Here is a 19736-nt window from a genome sequence, read left to right as displayed (position 1 = left end):
GTCCTATACTGAATACTACTTTTGCAATTACTGCATAAAATAAGACTCAAACGCCATCAGCATGAAGTGGAGATACAAGAGACAAACCAAATCATCTCGAGTGTTGATCATTTATTTGCCATTGTTTCGCAGCACAAATCATTTCAGTCACAGGCAATCAGCAAAGTGAAACCATCGTCCATATGCAGTCATATTCTAAAGTACATTCTGACATAAGGCTGCAGTGTGTTCAGTAAAACCCTGAGAACAGAGTAAAGATTCAACCTACTTCAACACTCTTAGTCTGCAATAACATCACCAGATTGACAAAAGGTAGAATATGCCTCCTGTTAAGTAAAATATGGGTGTTTGTTTGAAAGATGCTCTTTTGTAGCATCTACATGTCTCTTTTTCTTGGAAATAAGCCCAGGCTTCCTTCAAAAGTACCTCTTTGGTCTTAAGTATGATGTATCTTATTATTTTGGCTGTGACAATAGGCATACAGATATCAAAAGCTTTGTGATGTGGCACATATCACGCTTAAAATAAACCGTTTTAACAAAGTTATAAATATTTTAACAGAATACTAAGTTGAAAAAATGTGCAATGCTTACAAAACAGTTTTTTGGACATGCTGCGCTCAAATTGACCGTATTAAAATCAACATCAAAATCACACCTGAGGTAGACTGGTACACAGGAGAGACAGAAAACCGTTTCTCACACATAAGAATCAATACATCCAACACAAAGCACGACTAATCACAGGAACTCCACTTGGATTGAAGCGTTATAAATGGTAGATTAGACCCCATTGTGCTGCAGCATAGGGAGCATTACGGTGAGCTCAAGTACATAATAGATACTTAATGATGATCAATGCTGATGCTTTGAAACCTCTTTTGTGCTCTGCCTTCACTAGTCCCGGTCCCTTTCACATGAATATAACTAATCTATCACTATACTTATTATCATGCAGACTCATCATGAACATTATATTAATACTGTGAAAAAGAAAGTGAATATATACAATAAAAATTACATCATGATCACATTTAAAATATATTGTTTAAAAATGAGGTGAATGGATAGCTTCAGTGTGTAGTCTGACTGACCAGTCATTGTGGTCTTACCATCGAGTGAGACTGTTAAAATAGGTCAGCTCTCCCAGAGAATTCCCAGAGTTCTCTTGGCTGTTTGCACACCTTCATGTATATAATCAACACAATATTTGGTCCTTTTCAGGGATTATTTTCCAATGAATTGGTGTAAATAACTTCAGACAAATTAACATTGTCTGTGTTATTTGTCCTCATATGAAATATTAAAAAGCACAAACTCTACCCTAAAATAAAATGTATCTCATGCTGACAGATGTTTAGAGTGGATGGTTCCTTTTATAAACATCACTTGCAGCTGTATTTGTTCTGATAACAACATACAGATAGTACGTGGCTCATTTGGCAAACAGTGCCTTGGGTCTTCTGACTACCCAAGAAAATACATTTCAAGTAATTGTCAGAAAACATCTCCCTGAGTTCACAATGAAAACGCTCAATGAACAGAATGTAGATTGTTATCACTGTGAACATTATTTTACACATACAGATTTTACTTTGCATTGGAATGTCAGCAAACAATTACACAGTAATAGAAATGTCAGAGTTTCCTGAAGTCTATGTGACCGTGCTGAATCACAGCACGGGCCAAAACAAAACAATTTTAGCTCTGACATTATCACTCTGCTCTTGAGCTTAAACCAAACACAGAGAGACAGGTTTTTAGCTGGTACAGGTACAATTCGGAATAAATAGTTGATATGAAACAGATCATATCGATATACATTTAGTCACTTCACCAAGACTAGTAGAGGATAATCCAAAACAAAATCTATGCCTCAACTCAGTCCTACTCCATTTCCTGCAGCTTTCAAGTAAACAAACTGAGAACGTCTTGTCCAGTGGAGAAATCCCTGATTTATATATGTGTTTTGCAGACAAAGCCTGTCTTTACAATCAACACTGGTCTTGCATATAAGCTTAAATGATCAATTGCAACTCGGTATTAAGACATACATTTCACCACTAATTGAAAAACATAATTATTTTTCACGTGTGAGAGTGTAGTGAGACAATGTTGTTTCTGAAATCTGGCATTTGAAAGCAGAAGTTATGGCACTTGTGTTGTTGTAACATTCATTTTTCACAATAAAGCCTGATAACATTTCATAGTATTTGGCAGCTCAGGGCTTATTTATCTCTTTACATTCACATGTAGGATTGTGTACTTGGGTTAGCTTTTTCTAGTTTCACCTCAAATCCCAATGAGGCCAAAGTAACTATCTCAATAGTGTAACTAATGGAACTATAGAGTCCATATGAGGGATCCTCTGTTTTACTCAGCAGTTGTAAACAGAGATTGTATTACAGCTCTGAGTTCTTGGATTCTGATATAAGCTACACTTAATATCCACTTTATAAGGTAAACTTACATACAATCCCCTGTCATAAAGTCTAATTTCATAATACCTATAATGGTCAGTTTGTGTTGACACTGTCATTAAGGTGTTAATTCAAGTATGTTATAGCAGTGAGATCATAACTCTTGGTGCGGTTGTAGGAAACTACATTCAAATCAGAGGTGTTTCTAGTATTCTAACACCCACACACATCTTATACAGACTAAGGTCGAATTCGAAAACTACATTAATTTCTGAGAGGGATTTCTTAGAGCTTCAGCCATAATTTTTCTGTAATAGTAAAACAGGTTATAGACTAACCTTCTTTGATGCTGTCCCATCCTGCTTTGCCAAGGCTACTAGCTTAGATGACTCCAGTAGCACAAAGAAGTGATAGAGCCAGCTACCTGGCAACTTCAGGAATGAAGCTGCAATGTTGCGGCCTGATTTGCAAGTAAGCAGCTGCTAATGCTAACTTCAACAGCAATGGCAAAATGGCCATATAGCTGCAAACCCATGTATTAGTCAAACCCATTGAACTTTAAACCACTCAGAACAACTTTCCTCACACCCTGTACGTATAATGTTTTGGAGGGTCGTCAACCAGTAAGACTTTTTTGTTGGCATTTTTGTGTAGAGGCTCAGTCGGCAGAGGCACCTATCATGTTCGATCAGTCCAAACATGGATGATGAGGCCGCTACACGACCGAATCAACAGCAGCTCTGATTGTTTCATTCCAAAGCTAAGACACTTATCTAAGTCAGAAAAAAAAAGTAAAAAAAATAAATAATCCCCCCCCCCCACAAAACAGCCACATCACATCGATACTCATGTGATAACTCTGTTTTTCAACTCAATAAATAAAACCTGAGGTAAAAAGTAGCAGTGTTCCAGTGAAAAATCTCCCATATTCCCTGAATGACCGAGGTTTCATAGGCCGGCCTGGCTGTGCTCCTCCTCCTCTTCCTCCTCATGCCTCGGTGAGGTAGCTGATCCCTGAGAGCCTGGAGACGAGTGATGCTGCTGCTGCTGTGCCTTGACTGGACAGTTGGCCACCATGTGGGACACACTCTGGCAAAAGTGACACTTTTTTGGCTGAGGTGGCAATTCGCATTCTTTGGCATGGTGGCCGGGTTCTCCACAGTTGTAGCATCTAAAGTGACAAGAGAAGATGCAATTATTGCATTGTTGCGATAGCGTTAGGTAAGTAAGCAAGTCAGTAATTTTTTTTTCAAATGATCATTCACCAAAATGTGCCCAACCCACATGGGCTTACAAGAAGCTACAAAAACAAGTGTACAGGCAGAATCCATGTCAAAGTGTCACAACTATGTGACTTATTATTATTATTATTATTATTATTATTATTATTATTATTATTATTATTATTATTATTATTATTGCAATTATTATCATCATTATACTTATTATTATGGTCGTTACCATATTTATAATAATACGATTTTTGACATGTAGTTGTTAAATTGTCTTATTTAAACAGCCCATCTGCAGTGAAGTAGTTTCTACCACCAGGGGGCAGCAGACTCTGAGCTTTGAGTCAGTTCACTTAACATATCTGTCACCATTCATCCACATGTCGGGACCAAGTGGTCAGCAGCTGTGAGAGGCTTAAGCCAAATTGATCTCCCTCCCTCCAGGGACAGTGTAGGAGTTTCAATGACAACCATCTCCTTTTCCTGCCATTCAGGATTAAAAGGTGAACCTTTGCTTTAAAGTTTTTTAGATTATTGCCCTTTTGGGAGAAAAACCTTAGCAGAGGTAATTTAACTTTTAAAATAAAGGTTCTGTATTAAAACAAACCCTTGGGGAACATCAAATAAATGAGCAACATATTATACATTAACCCTGTAATACTAATTAAAATGTGTTTTTTAATGTTTCTGCCAAATGTAGATTTTTGGAAAATATAACTGCACTTCAGAGGTTTATTAACTATTTCTTTTGAAATCTAAGTGACATTGACAATGTTTTCTATAACAACTTGCATTTGTTTTTCGTAGCATTATCTCTTTATGAATGTGCAAAAGTATGTTTCACCTTTTCTTTGCCACATACATTGTATTCCTTCCACTTGTCATGAGTCTAAAACACCAGTGGTTGTGGTCTTTTGTCAATGATATAATAATATATTATATTTTTTATATTAAGGTCTTTCTACCTTGCGTTTTATCTTAATTTAATTATTGCGTTGCTGACTTGTGCTTTAAAAGTGTTTAAATTCGTCATTTAAACACTTTTAAAGAGAAATAAATAAAAAGATCTGTAATAACTCAATGTGATCATATTGATATATGAACATACTACATACCTCCACTGAAAATCAGTAGACACTAACAGTGAATCAACATCCAACCCCAAATGTATGCATAAAGCATCAATTTCACAGAACAGTTGTGGCTCCAGCGTCTATCATTACTAACGCAGCAACCCCCCCTCCAGGCTGCTGTTTGTTGGTCTTTCAGGTTAATGGGTATTTCATCAGTAAATCTATGCACAGAAAGCTAACGATCAGCAAAATCCTGTGGGTGAATTCATTAGTGCAGGATAAATAAGGCAGGTGAGGCTCCAGGACTGCTCTGTGTGACACGAAGCGACACCGGCTACTTAAACAGTGAAGCAAAAACCATTGATTTCATTGTTTATGGTCAATCTGGTTTTCTCCTGGCTCCGGCTTTTCCCTTTGCTCTCCATCTGGGGTTGAACAAGTGAACAAATGAAGGGAGCAGTGTAGTCAGCCCTGCCTGTGCACTCATATACAACACTTTGACAAGACTTCTGGAGGATTAAGATTCAATAATTCCATACTTAGACGTGCACTATTGAGGTAGAGATGTTTGTTGCAATGCCAATCACACAGTTAAAACATTTTCTTGATTTTACTTTAATATGAAGATTATGAACAATGTGTCTGTGGTTTAAATGAATCTGGTGGAGCCTCTTTTTCACAGCAAGGTAAGTAGATGTTCTAAAAAAGGATGTTGACCGTACATCACTGGCACAACTGTAGAACTGAAAGAAGGCACTCCCTTCTTTAAAATGTCACTGGAGCCTGATCCTTACATCTGCTTGGCTGATATGTATTTGCATTGCAGAGGTTAGGATTTGTTCATTTGTTAATTTTTTTTACTATGACCAATTACTTATCTATCTTCTAACTTATCAAGCAATATTTGCCTTTTTCCAGATTCAATAAATTGTTTTTTTGAAATGAATTGGGGATTATGAATGATTAATTCAATATGACAAAATGCAGAAAATTGAAAGTGTCCATGGACTGAAGTATAAATACAATTTTCGAGGAAACAACTGGCTGATATTGAATCAACAAAAGTAATCAAAAAAAGTACAGAACTGAGGATTTGAGCAAATGTTACACAAAGGTTTTGGGTAAAAATATTTTTAGTGTATTATTTCCAGGTTTAGTGGTGGGTCATTTGGTGCATCTACAACAGCAGTGTGTGTGTGTTTGAGTCAAACTACATGTTTATGTGAGTTTAGGGAAATGAAAGTTTGTGCAACGGAGGAACTCTTTCTAGTTTTTGGATGACTAGTATCTATTTATTCAAAACCTGCCTATTTGATATGAGCTGTTCTCTTGTCCTGTGTTAATGCTCCGGAGAGACTTCACAATTATTCCTTTGTTATAGTGAGTCCTCCTCAAACTGTTCTACAATATACTGTCGTTTGTGAGCTGGACGTTGTGTAGAGAGGTTTTATAAACACATGGTGCAGAGTGAAGTTAGAAAACTATGTGCTTATCCTACCTGGTTTATCTGCAACGAAGTTTTCAAGTCAATGTATGAATGGACGCATAAGAAGATAAATTCAACTCAGTCCACAGGCTGAAGGCACACTGCCCCGCCCCCACTGACTGCTACAGAGCGCTGGTCGCCTGTTTAGTCAATTTGTTTCAATATGAACGTATCACATTTCCAAATTACACCAAATTCCACCCTGCATTTCCCTGAGTCATTTACAACACACATACCAAGTGTGAAGCCAATAAGATGAACAGTTTCCCAGCTATGTACAGATACCAAATACAGATGTTTGTGTCATTAGTAGGTGGATGGAGCTCTGTCTGATGCAGGGTTAAACAATCGATCAGGTGATGGTTGTTTGAATTCCTTTTCCTTTCCTTCCTTTTGTTTTTTGTTTGGGTCTTTTCATTTGTTGTAAAAATAAAAAAATGTAGAATATCATTATCTTCATTCTTTGAAGCAGTAGAGTCCTGGATCATCTCACCACTAACCATCACTTCCTTCCTCTTGTTCTCCCCCCTCCCCACCCCACCCCCCCATCAGCGCTCAGTATTGATCAGCGTGGCCACGAGGGTGGCAGAGGGAGCTCCTTTGTTTCAGTACTCCTGTGACCTTTGAACCATGACCCGCGCTCGCTTACCGCCCTTCCTCCCACCCTTCCACTCTACCTCATTTGCACACCACATCCCATTGTTGCCATGGCAGGGGTGACCTCTGACCTCTCTCGGGCACCTACATCTGTCATCAATTAAACGGATAGGATCCTTTTCCTCCTCTAAAATACAGCATGTATGTTTGAGGGAAACAGAGGAACATGTGAATGCAATCAAATCCGCAGCGAGTATTTCAGGACAGGAAGCTGTGGGATTATTTTTATCATTGCTTAATTCCCACCATGATTAATGAAGCTGAACCTAATAAAAATGCCGTCAGCGATAATTACTTTGTGGGATCTTAATGGCCTCCAACCAACAAATCAAACGCTTGTATTCTCTTGACTGCAACATTCACGTTTGGGAAGCAGCAAGAGGAAGAAAGTCTGAACATCTGAATGCAATCAGATCCAGACCGGAAGATGTGGGACTGCTTTTATCACTGCCATCCATGATTCATATGGTCAAACCTAAGAGATGCTATCAAATTAATAGCCTCACAGGAACTTCCTAAACAAGCATCAAAGACAAAAAAAGAGGGATTGCAAGTAAGTTGTATTTATTGCTTTTGATTTTTGTTTTGTAATCAAGAGACTAACGGATGAAGCTGCAGTGTTGGCTGCACCGAAGGCGAAAAATGAGCACTGGGGGTCGGAGAAGCCTGAGATCAAACAGTCTATTGATCCAGATCAGCCTGCTTCTCCAACACATGTAAAAATATATCTTCTGTTTGAGTGTCTTATTAGCTCTACAGGTAACTTTTATCCATGAGATGATGAACTGGCATCACCTGGAAACGTTCATATTGGAACGCTGTAGAAACTTCTTATCACAAGCCCTGATATGTATGTAACACACTAATATTTTAAATGGTCACTTCACGTAATTAGAATTTTCAGATTTTACTTCCGGAGTATTTTTCAAACACATTGACTTCTGTTAGAAAGATGTTGAAATGTATTCAGTTCACTGCAGTTGTTTTTTCACATTTAAGGTTTAACCCCGATCCTAGATTCAAATGATTGTTTCCCTTAAAAGTGATAAGAGATATTCATATTTTTCAGTTTATTACATTATTCATGAATGTTAAATGATGTTAAAAGGAAAATACTTGACATTTATTTCGGTAATTTAATGAACAGGATTTAAACTTTACCAGTAAAGACAACGGACTAACTTGTATCCTACAGCTTGAGACAGTGAATAACACACAGTTGTGTTTTAAAGTGCAGGCAACAGTGAGAATATTCATCTTTTGGATCTTAAATGTGTGAAACTCAATATCATGAAATCTGAAGCATAATGAGACGTCCTGTGCTTTGTCCTGCTCTGACATCCTGCAGCAAACTGCTTATTATGTATATGATGTACTGACTTTTCAGTTCATCATATAAATGATGCAAAAATGTCTCACATTGCTATAAGGAATACTTAATGGAGTGGTTGAGAAAAAAGCCCATTCACTTTCTCCCAGATGGAGAATAGAGAGGTTGGATTAAATTAGGAGGTGGAGTCAGGACCTGGTCAGTCTAGATAATAATTAAGACTACAAGCAGGGAGAAACTGTTTGTTTCCAAAATTTAGAGAAATTTAGCAATGAGCCATTATGGCCTGAGACAAAGAAACCTGCTGGACGTATATCCTGTTGAACAAAGGCCTGGTGCTGTGTGCAGCCTCCGTAACCACGGTTTGATCCAGGGCTGCCCCGGGCTAAAGATGACCAACGTGAAAGAAACATGGCGATATCTGTGATCATGACTCTGAAACAGTGGTGGTATATTGCATTGTGAGAGAGGGTCCTTGTTGGGGTCTTGTGACCAGTTGTAGCCTGTGGCAAAATGATGACAGTGTCAGAAACCAGCCAATAGGAATGCTGCATGAAATGATAGACTGATCACCACATGTTTACTATTGCAGTGGTGCAGATGGATGATGCACACTGATGACCTTTTTCTCGTATGTTGATTTGCGTCATAGCATCAGTAGGTGTTGTCATTGTGTGTCTACATATATCAGACATGATGTCATACCCAAGTTTATTAGATCTATGTCACACAATGGCCGTGGAGTAAAATTATACAATTGCTGAAAATGCACCTTAAATCTTATCAGTAAGTTTCGTACTTTCATGACTGTGCAGAAAATAATTGGTGTGCATATAACAGAGAAATGTCAGATAGACAAAATATTTTAAACCAACTACTGCATTTGAATTATTGAGCATTGGATATTTTTTTACTTAGGACAGAGCTTCACTAACTGTTCAGGTCAACTGCACAGAGTCCTTTCACAGAAAAGCAACATGGATGGACAGATGTTGTTCATCAATAAATAATTCCAGCACAATTCCAACTGACCCTAATGAGCTGGGTTCATATGACGTTTTTCTGAGGACCATTCAGAGTGTCGACACAGCAGTTATCATTCATTCCTTCATACATCACTTGTATCCACGTCGAATCTCTATCACACATCCCATTCACACACATGATTTGAGGTTCAGCTTCTTGACCGAGGACTGTTGGACATGTGAGCTGAATGAGGAGCAGATCAAACCACCGACACTCTGTGGATGACATGCTCATAAAGTGCAAAAAATATGACCTGTCCCTTAATTCCTATGTGGATGTGGTCAAACTGGACTTACCTGTCCCCTTTGGAGCGTCGTTTCTGGGCACTCTTCGGTCTTCTCTCATTGCCCAGACATGGTGCCCCGTTGGGCCCAGTTACCGTGACAGACTCCAGTCCTTTAGATGATTTCTTAAAGGTGAACTCCACAGCCTCACCCTCTCTGAGGCTGCGGAAGCCCTCCATGTGCAGTTTACTCTGTTAAGTAGAAAGAGGGATGGTTATTGGGAGGTTAGCGCAGAATGCCAGGATGGTGATATCAGAGACGAAGTGTACAGTTCGCTCTCATACAGAAAATCAGCAAACCAGCAGGTTATTGGTTAGCTATAAAACATTGCGGGATTTGTGATAATATTGCACTGCAGTTTGTCATATTTTAATTTTTTGATATATTTTAAGAATGAAATACCTTTTTCTTGCATTTTCACTTATTGCCTTGACCAGCAGCTTGTTTGTTCTTTGTTTTCACAAAACTCACACTGATTTAAAGATGGAGATTAAGCACACATATATTTGGGGAGAACATTTAAATGATTTTTGCAGTTTAAAAAATCAGTAATTAACATAAAAAATTATTAATCAGATTTTGTTCAGCCCTAGACTTCGCAACTAACACACATTTTTGGGGGAGAAGGATACACCATCACAAAAGAAATAGAAAAGTCACTGCCAGTAGGAATTTTGTAGGGGATAAGGAGGATGAAAATGACCAAGAATCCTTCCCCTTAACCTGCCTATTCTGCCATCCTCTTTCAGCTACCCATCATCACTGGGGAGAGGAAGAGCTCTGTGTAAGCGTAGAGAATTTGTGTGAGCAGGTGAGCATCCTATAGCATTCGCCAGCTCCTGTGAGATGTGCTTGGGACCCAAAGCAAAAAACTGTAGGAGTTCAGAGCAGAGCTGGAAGTAAACTGTAAATACAGACGAGAATGACATCGATAAGAACAAAAGGAAAGTGCTCCTAGCTTCTGTTTCCATTAAAACATCCATACAGTTTTTACCATCTTCTGCAAGCAGGGAGGATTCAGCAAAAACTCCGTAAATATTGCTTTCAGTGTGCACAAGAACCATACAGTTCTCTACAGCAGGTGTCGTCCGCCATCCCCGAACAATGGTTATGTTGTGCACATACACTGAGGTTAATGAAGCATGAATGAGAACCGTTTAGAATCAACAAAGAAGAAATCAAGGTGGGAAGGCAAAAATAGGTACAATTGTTTAGGTGCCGATGATGAAAGAAACATATCACCAGTCTGTCGGGGAATCCTCAGCTCCCTCATGAAATATCTAATCCTTTAGACAGCCCTGTTAAAACCTCAGTGCTTTTGTGCTCCCCTCCTGCTCTTGTGCCTCCTGAACCTCAGCACCAGCAAGACGCAGCCACAGATTCTATCAATCAATGAATCTATTTGGTCAGAACCAAAGCTGACCACTACACTAGAGGATGCTGGGTAATGACACAAGGGGGGAAGGGGTGCTTTCCTGGCGACCCTGTTTCCAAGAAATGACAAATTGTACAACCAAACTATTTATTTTTCTATCTATCTATCTATCTATCTATCTATCTATCTATCTATCTATCTATCTATCTATCTATCTATCTATCTATCTATCTATCTATCTATCTATCTATCTATCTATCTATCTATCTATCTATCTATCTATCTATCTATCTATCTATCTATCTATCTATCTATCTATCTATCTATCTATCTATCTATCTATCTATCTATCTATCTATCTATCTATCTATCTATCTATCTATCTATCTATCTATCTATCTATCTATCTATCTATCTATCTATCTATCTATCTATCTATCTATCTATCTATCTATCTATCTATCTATCTATCTATCTATCTATCTATCTATCTATCTATCTATCTATCTATCTATCTATCTATCTATCTATCTATCTATCCATCCATTTTAAGGTCAGTTAATCATAATGTAATTATGATGTGCAGTATTCTGACCTCAACCACATTATGTAGACATGTATACATGTTAAATACATAATAACGCCCTATTGAAGTTTTCACAGCATTTTAGGACATCAACATACGACAGTTACCAAACTACTTGACGGCGCATGCCCTGGGTTTAAGCGTAAACAAGATTGCTGGCGCTACGACAAAGTCACATTTTGGCAGTGAGGGAGAAACCGTAGTTATGCTACCTTCGTTATGTTTTAAAAGAAAAAGATATGATGACGTTTTTTAACGCCAAGATAATAAAGGTGTAGGGGATGTAATGCTGATGTGAATGATTATCGGACTATACTCTGTAACATGTAAACAGGAATATGAATGGAATGCTCTATTGATATTGTTGGTGTAAACATAGTCGATGACAACACAGCTCACTGTGTCACGTTTCATTAAACGCCTGCTACCGGACTGACACCCACATCTCTCTGAAGCACATATCATGCCAGGTATTCACATGATTTACGGCTTCACTGGGGCAGAGAAACCTGAGGAGAGGTCTTTCCCACAAGGCTCCACATGTGAGGTGGGCCTGAGAGTCGGGGCTGGGTGGGCTCCCTGATGCTTTAATGACTTTATAACAGGAAGCAGGGCTGGATAGGGAGAGGAATGAGCCTTGTTATTTCTGCTTTAGCCTCTAAACCCTTTTCAAAAGAAGCGTTTGAGCCCTAACCCCAAAAGTTGATCCTGCACATGCATTACTGTGTGTTGACTACAATATTAGCAGGGTAAAGCTGATGTGTAATGTGTAAATATGAAGACGCTGCTGCCTGCCGACAGTGGTACTTTGTCTCAATCTTGTAGCTGATAATGGTCTGGAAAGGTTAAAGCATCCGTGTGATGTGAGGTTGTATGAAGTGTCCTTGTGTGATGAACATACAAACATGTAAAACTCACCTTACTCAGCAAAACAGCTTGAGAAATTAAGTTGTAGAAAAGTGATTGACATTTTGCTAAAGAAGTTGTTTGGTATAAAAAAATGTACATTATGTGCTAATGAACTGCATTTAGGATTCATCATGAAGCTTAAACACCTCTTAACACTTCATCATGATCCCAAATCTGTATAATCCTGATCTAGAATCATCCGTCGAATGACTTTTCCGTGCTTTTACCTGTGTTCCACTTTGCTGGATTTGAAAACAAACTGAAAAACTGTCAAATTGTAACTGAAGACTCATTCACATCCATCTTAGCAACTGCATCACATTCATTCCCTCCACAGTAGTGCGTGTCAAACACTAGAGCAGCAGCTTGGTCTCACCTGATGGACGAACACATCCAGCGGCTGCTCCAGAGCTGCTCCGTCCCTGCTCTCCATGGACAAGAAGCCGAAACCCATCCGCACGTTGAACCACTTACACACCCCGCTGCCCCGGGTCAGGGCCGCCTCCTCCTCCTCACACCCTCCTGCACAACACACGTATGATATGATATGATATGATATGATATGATATGATATGATATGATATGATATGATATGATATGATATGATATGATATGAACACACGGACGCATCTTACTTACTGCGTAAAATGTAATTTAAAAAAGAAAAGCATGACAGGCCAGTACTGGAATATTGTTAATATCTAACATTAAATTATCAGATAGTTACCCACGAGATACAAAGGAATTTGGTAGATGACACAATAATATGCAGATTATATTACCATGAATTAATCGACAGTTCTTTCGATAAATCAATGAACTGGGAAAATGTTCACAGCCTAGAAGTATTCCATCTATTACCAAATAAAATGAATAAACAAGCAAATATTATATAATGAGAATATGCTAAAACACACCAGTGTGTGGCTTTTTTTAAATTAAAATAATTTAATTGATCATTTTATTGGATAGTTTCTATTTTCTCATCATCAGAAGAGCTCGCAGCATGTAATTGCTTCTACAGATGGAATATGCGAACCATAAGAATGCAAAGTAAACTTGCAATACAATAGGCTGTAATCATTAATGTCTAAACATTAATCAATTAATAGTTTCAACATAAACAAATGTTGACAATGTAATACATTGGATTTATTTCATTAATGCATAAAGAGTAACTATTAAACTATCCCTCTAAATTTGTACGATGATAGAAGACATCAACTAAGCTTATTTTTTACGCATGGGAGCAATTTGTTTCGATTTGTTTTGGTGAAAAAAATTCTCACTCAAAGTTTGACCTGTCACTAGAAGTGATGGTTTTAAAGTCTCTGCTCTCCTCCAACACCTCCAATACCTCCTACACCTCCTGCAGCTCTACTCTACTGTTCCCTCAGCAAAAAGCAAAAGCTCTGCACACACTTTTTCTGAATAGACAACCACACATCAGCCCTCCAGAAAGAGAAGGAAAAGACAAAATGAAGAAGAGCCAACCCTTATCTCTCCTTCTCTCCTTCTTTCTCTCTTCCTCTCCTTCTCCCTTCAGAGCATCTCCCCTGCAGCTCCCTCCTCTCCTCCTACCTTCTGCCATGGTCACAGGTCCCCTCCGGCACACACTGCTCCGGACCACAGGCGGTTACAAGGACTCAGTTAACATCATGATGGTCAACCGTGCACGTTCTCTCAGTGAGTTGCATGCATGCGTGTGTGTACAATCCTTCAGGAGAAAATGTGCTCCCCTGCCTCCTGCTCTCTCCTTTCACAATATTCACAAGCCCTCTGACCCTCCCACCTCCAGCAACCCCCACCCCAAACAAACACACACACACACACACACACACACACACACGTACACACACAGATCTCCACCTTTTCGGTCAAGTCCACGTGATTTCCAGTCTCAGATACGTCACACATCCAATAAGAAGGAATCAAAACAATAGACAAACTGACCAATCAGTAATTTGCTTCCAATTGGCCTATGAGGGATGACACAGTGCCTTAAATTATATTTTTAACAAATAAATTTGAATGAATGAAAATATTCAAAAATAAATCAAATACTAATAATTTAAATTGGCCACATAAAATTGAACCCAATCCTTTGTTAAAACCATTGATGTACCTAATTTCCTTTTATCTTTAACTCTAAAATCCTTTAACCGTGTATAAAACTTCTGATTCTGCATTGCCCCACTGACTTTGCACCATGACTGAATTAAACATGGTCCTTTCAAGTACAAATTCATAGTAACCCAGTCATCTTTAATATTTATGATTTACATTTTAAATGAGATGTAATCTGCAGAAAACACATAAATCCTTATATTACTGGCCATGAATATATTCACATTCTTTTCCAAATCTGGGCTAAATCCAAGTAGCTGAATAGTAATCTCTCAAAATATCAGGATATTTATGGTGTAGATATAGTTTTGGCAGGGTATTTTATGTCAACCCTTCAACCCTAAATACAACTTTAAAGGACTTTTAAAAAACTATGTTTCAAATTAATAGAGGGGATCTTCAATTAAAGTCGGATTTACTCATAGTTTTTCACAGGATTTAGTTTTTGCCTTTTCAAATTAAGGGTAAAACCAATTCAAAACCAAAGTTTTTGCTGTCTTATAGGGAACGCTTCAATCTATCCCAAATTCTGGATGATAACCTAAAATCTATCAATGGACAAATAATCAGTGATCGAAACTGCTGTATTGCAAACTAAGAGATTAAGTTTGGAGAGCAGCTGGTATCTCCCTCTTCCTTCTGACCATGATGTTGAGGGGAACCTGGGCGCTTTCTCTTTGCCGAGGTGAACGATGAAAAGTCACCTCAGTCACATCTAATTAATGGATAATTAGTTGCTTTAAAGTTTGTTGCACTTGCAATTTATACTGCATTTTGCATGTGTTTGTGTGTGTGTGCTGCTGCCTGATTAAAACCAAATGACTTGCTCCATTAATGCATTAGTCTTACAGCTTCCAGCCACACGCCCTGCTAAAGTCACCATGGAAATCGAAAGGCCACCCTGAGGCGACCCGGGCCGCTCAAAGGAACAAAGCCTCGGCACGAGCGTGTTCAGCTGCATTCAACATACTCACACAGGCTGCTGCCTCACACTGACTGAAAAGATGCAGCTCAGAGAAACACACACAGTGGGTCGTTAGACACTAAGAAACACTAAGTAGTCTGTGTGTGTGTGTGTGTGTGTGTGTGTGTGTGTGTGTGTGTGTGTGTGTGTGTGTGTGTGTGTGTGCGTGTGCGTGTGCGTGTGCGTGTGCGTGTGCGTGTGCGTGTGCGTGTGCGTGTGCGTGTGTGTGTACCACAGTGTAGGATTTAAAACACACTTTGGGAGTGCCTGGGCCCTTGTGTATTAATGCCGGACAAAATCAGCAGCGGCCGCACTGGGAGGCCTGTCAGCTCACCTTTCACCCCGCCTTTAGAGGGACATCAATCAATAAACCTGATCAATAGCAAATCTATAATGGGCTGCCATGTTGTGACAGATATGCCTCCCACAACAAGCCCCTAGGTAGCACAGCCTGCTGCCGGCCACCTCAGGCCCAAACAGGCAGCAATGACAGGTGGGAGCCTTGCTTTTTTAGTCCCAGAGCAGCTGATCTGAACTAGTTCAGTCATCTCTGACTGTGTTCACTCAGAGTTTAGAGCGTTCCTGGTGAAATAAAATCCTAAATTATGCTATTCACCAAGAAGTGGGAAATTTGCTATATTAAATCCAGTTGGAATCCAGTGGAAATAAAAATATTAATAAAAGAGTCACTACGTTATAAATGTTAATTCAATATGGTTCACTTGACCAATAAACTGTATATATAGATGGACGACATCCCTAACCCTAACCCATCCTTCAGCCATTTCATGGAAATCTGAACGGAATTTTTATTTGTAATCCTGTTGACAAACAACCAAACAAACAGTACACTGGACAGGGGCAGGGATTATGCTGTGCCATAGTTTGAGTCAGTTAATAAATACCCATAGGGTTGAAATATTTAATTATAAAATCAGTGAGTTCATATTTTTCATAACTATATATATATATACATACTGTATGTATAACTAAATGTAGTGTATTATTATTACATTTCCCTCAAACCTTCACATAATATTTGATATATTTCGATATCCGCTTTTACAATATATTAGTATCAGAAATGTTTATATCTCCAGAAAATGTCTCCAGTTTGTTGTGTTGTGTTTATGAGGCAATGTCTGTGGATGTACCGATTGATATAATATGCAAACACATCTTCTATAGACTGGACTATGTGGGTGATTCAATTGTATTTTGTTTGTTCTTTTTTTTCTGCATTTTTCCAAATATCTTATTCTTACCTTTCTTTTTTATCTTAATTTGTTGTTAAAACACACACTTTACTTGTACTGTTTTGCCTCTAAACATGTTAGCTTGGGTTGTCACTCGATAAAAACTGAATCTAAAGTTTGAAATGACCTATTTACCAAATTATTTATATTTATGCAAAAATATCCAAAACAAAACAATGTCTGCTGTCCTGAGTAATTTATTCCATTGGAGGTACACAGACTCCATCTTCAGGCGACACGTGGTCGTGCAGTGTTCACACTCACATAAATGAGTCTACTCTCTACGTTCAGTGTACAAGGACAAACATTCATGCTCATGATAACTGCACCATATCAAAAAAAGCTAAAGGGTAGACATTGATGAACGGTTACTCTGGAAACTTGATTCAGGATTTATAGGCTGTGTCATGGCTGAGTCAAGACCGAGGAACAACAACACTGAGGTCATATAAAGCAATATAACATCAATGAGCCCTTTCTCCTACAGAGTATCCAGGAAGTCAAGCAAAACAGATACCTGAGCTGTCAAACATCCACCAGCAGAGAGAGAGGAAAACCATGTAGAGATCCACAGTGACATAAAGTGGAATTTAAATATGAAAAAAAAAATGATTCAATGGGCTAAAATAAGAAACATCAGTCACTGAGTCAGTATGTAACCATGAAAATGTATTATTAACTTGTTAAGAGTATTATCTAAGTGCTTACTGATTAGACTGATGATTATACATATGTAGGAATAAATACAAATGTTTTAAATTAAAAAAAAATTACATTTAAAAAAATCTTTTGAATTCAGCTGTTTACTGGTAAAAGGAAAAGTGAAATAACTTTGGACACTGAGGAAAAGTGAAGTACCTGAATTAAAATTGAGTGTTCTGATTGGTTCATACGATCCCTGCCCAGCTTGTCAGGGGAAATGATCTGATGTATATGTTACGTTTTTTCCCCTGTAGTAGTTTTTGTGTAGATTTTCCTGACTTTTGTTGAGGATGAAGGGCAGAGGATGTCAACTTTGTTAAGCCCTTTGAGACAAATTGTGATTTGTGAATATGGGCCCTACAAATCACAATTTTATTGATTGATATTTCCTAATAAAGAGGTAATTTAAAATGATCTAATGTAGGATATCCAAGGGCTGGCAAAAAAAGACCATCAGAATTGATTCTCGCTGCATGGGGACACTACATCACTTCAATTACGAATCCTAACAAGAGCAACTCTACTGGAAACCAATCGACATGCCGGCAGTGCAGCTTTAAACTCCAACTGAAGACAGCGGCACAGCTTTGAGCCCAGCTGTATGACAGAGGGACCAGATGGAGACTCCCTGATCGGCCAGAGGGTCTCAGCGAAAGGCTCGCTGCAGTTATCCATCCTCTTTGACTTCCTACAACATCTGGAGCTGTTGATGATCATGATTTTTGGACTTTTCCTGCCTGTAATCCTATTTCTCAAACTCCAAGTATCTTATAGGTTGAAAGTGGGCGGCTGTAGCTGAGGGGTAGAGCAGTTGTCCTCCAACCTGAAGGTCAGCAGTTCGATCCCCAGTCTTCCCCATCTGCATGCTGAAGTGTCCTTGGGCAAGATGCTGAACCCGAATTACATAGAACAACAAAGTGCTGCCATTAGATGCACTGTATGAATGTGTGTGTGTGAATGGGTGAATGTAAAACTGTACTGTAAACAGCTTTGAGTGGTCATCAAGACTAGAAAAGAGCTATATAAATACAAAACCATTTACCATTTAAGTACAATAATGACTATCTATGAAATGGACAGATTATATTGATTTATTGAAATAGCCGTTGTGTTTTTTCATGTATAACATTTTTTACTTTCTTACTGCTGTTGTTTTCTTCCAATACGACTAAATAAGGCACATTAGTTGTATATAGTGTGATGATTTCCTTTTTTTTGTGTGTCAAGTCTTTTTGTATCAAAAGGTTCCCTTAAAGTGCCTCAGTAATATCAAATTTCAGATAAGAAGGAAACAGTTGGATAGATCTCTTTCACTTCAGCCTATTAGTTTTATGATCATAGCCTTGTTCAGGTGTTCAGTTGGCAGGGTAAAGGCATGAGGGCTGAGTAACACTCCGGTGACTCCCACTAGTGACTCCAGTGACTCCCACTAGGTGTCACCTCAAGCATACATTCTGTGAGACCACCCACGAGTCAAAGAGCAATAGGGTGATTGGTGAATAATGCAAAGAGGGGTGTATGCCTCATACACAAAAACAAATACAGTAGCAAATTGAAGTTTTTGGTATCGCACACAAACACCAATTTCAGATCGATCACACTCTAATTCCTTTTTTATTTTAAGAATGGTTTTGTGGAGCAGAAACTCTGACACATTAGGGCTTTGGCTCTTACTAGTCACTACTCTTACACGTCTAAGCTATAAAAACAGTAATAAAAACAAGGTTTTAGGTATTTTATGGTAATTTAAGACTTTTGCCGATGAGAATCTTAAGTTTCCTTTCCATTGAGTCCCACTGTGTACGACTTCAAGTAGCCATACTACACCCAATTAATTTCCTCGTTAATATATTTAAATATAGATAAACTGGCTACTGCAAACTGTATCATGCTTGAAGTAATAACTAGTTTATAGCGGAGGGGAAATTACGAAAAATCCAAAAGGCGACAGTTTAAAAAGAGAGATGGAAGCAATAAAACATCAAGCTCTAAGTCTTTATTAAATGACAGATAGGTGTATTATCTGTGTCTTAATTTGGTGGCAAACTACATCTGTGAACTAACTACAGTTAATTAAATAACTAAAATACATTTGAATTATATTTTCCAAAAGAAGGTGAAGCATGTATGAGAGGTGATTAGTGCCACAGTGACTCGGGAAGGAGGAGATAAATATTTAAAGAAAAACATTTTGGCAAAGAAAGATTTATTTGTACACAACATTTAATATTTTAATCAATAAGACATTTAAATGACTTTACATAAAAAGCAACACATTGAAAATATGTTTGTATATACTTCACCCTTCTT

At 38.3% G+C, this 19736-nt stretch overlaps 1 protein-coding gene across 1 annotated transcript; it reads right to left on the bottom strand.

Moving 5' to 3' along the window:
- Positions 1–3367: 3367 nt before the first annotated feature.
- LOC133026414 (protein lin-28 homolog A-like) lies at positions 3368–13968 on the bottom strand. The gene is made up of 4 exons (XM_061093311.1): positions 13959–13968; positions 12754–12899; positions 9520–9698; positions 3368–3590 (listed from the first exon to the last, which is right to left on the bottom strand). The coding sequence occupies exons 1-4, from the start codon at positions 13966–13968 to the stop codon at positions 3368–3370; spliced, it is 558 nt and encodes a 185-aa protein (XP_060949294.1).
- Positions 13969–19736: the final 5768 nt, after the last annotated feature.

Source organism: Limanda limanda, chromosome 19 (assembly GCF_963576545.1).
Source record: "Limanda limanda chromosome 19, fLimLim1.1, whole genome shotgun sequence".
Lineage (NCBI taxonomy): Eukaryota > Metazoa > Chordata > Actinopteri > Pleuronectiformes > Pleuronectidae > Limanda > Limanda limanda.
The sequence above is the reverse complement of the archived record's forward strand: the minus strand, read 5'-3'. Positions and strand labels throughout refer to the sequence as shown.

Bases quoted from the DNA above. Each gene is read 5' to 3' on its own strand.
- LOC133026414 (XM_061093311.1), bottom strand. The intron at 9,699-12,753 runs GTGAGACCAAGC...TCTACTTAACAG, and splicing joins TGGATGTGTTCGTCCATCAG to AGTAAACTGCACATGGAGGG. The intron at 3,591-9,519 runs GTAAGTCCAGTT...TTGTCACTTTAG, and splicing joins CGACGCTCCAAAGGGGACAG to ATGCTACAACTGTGGAGAAC.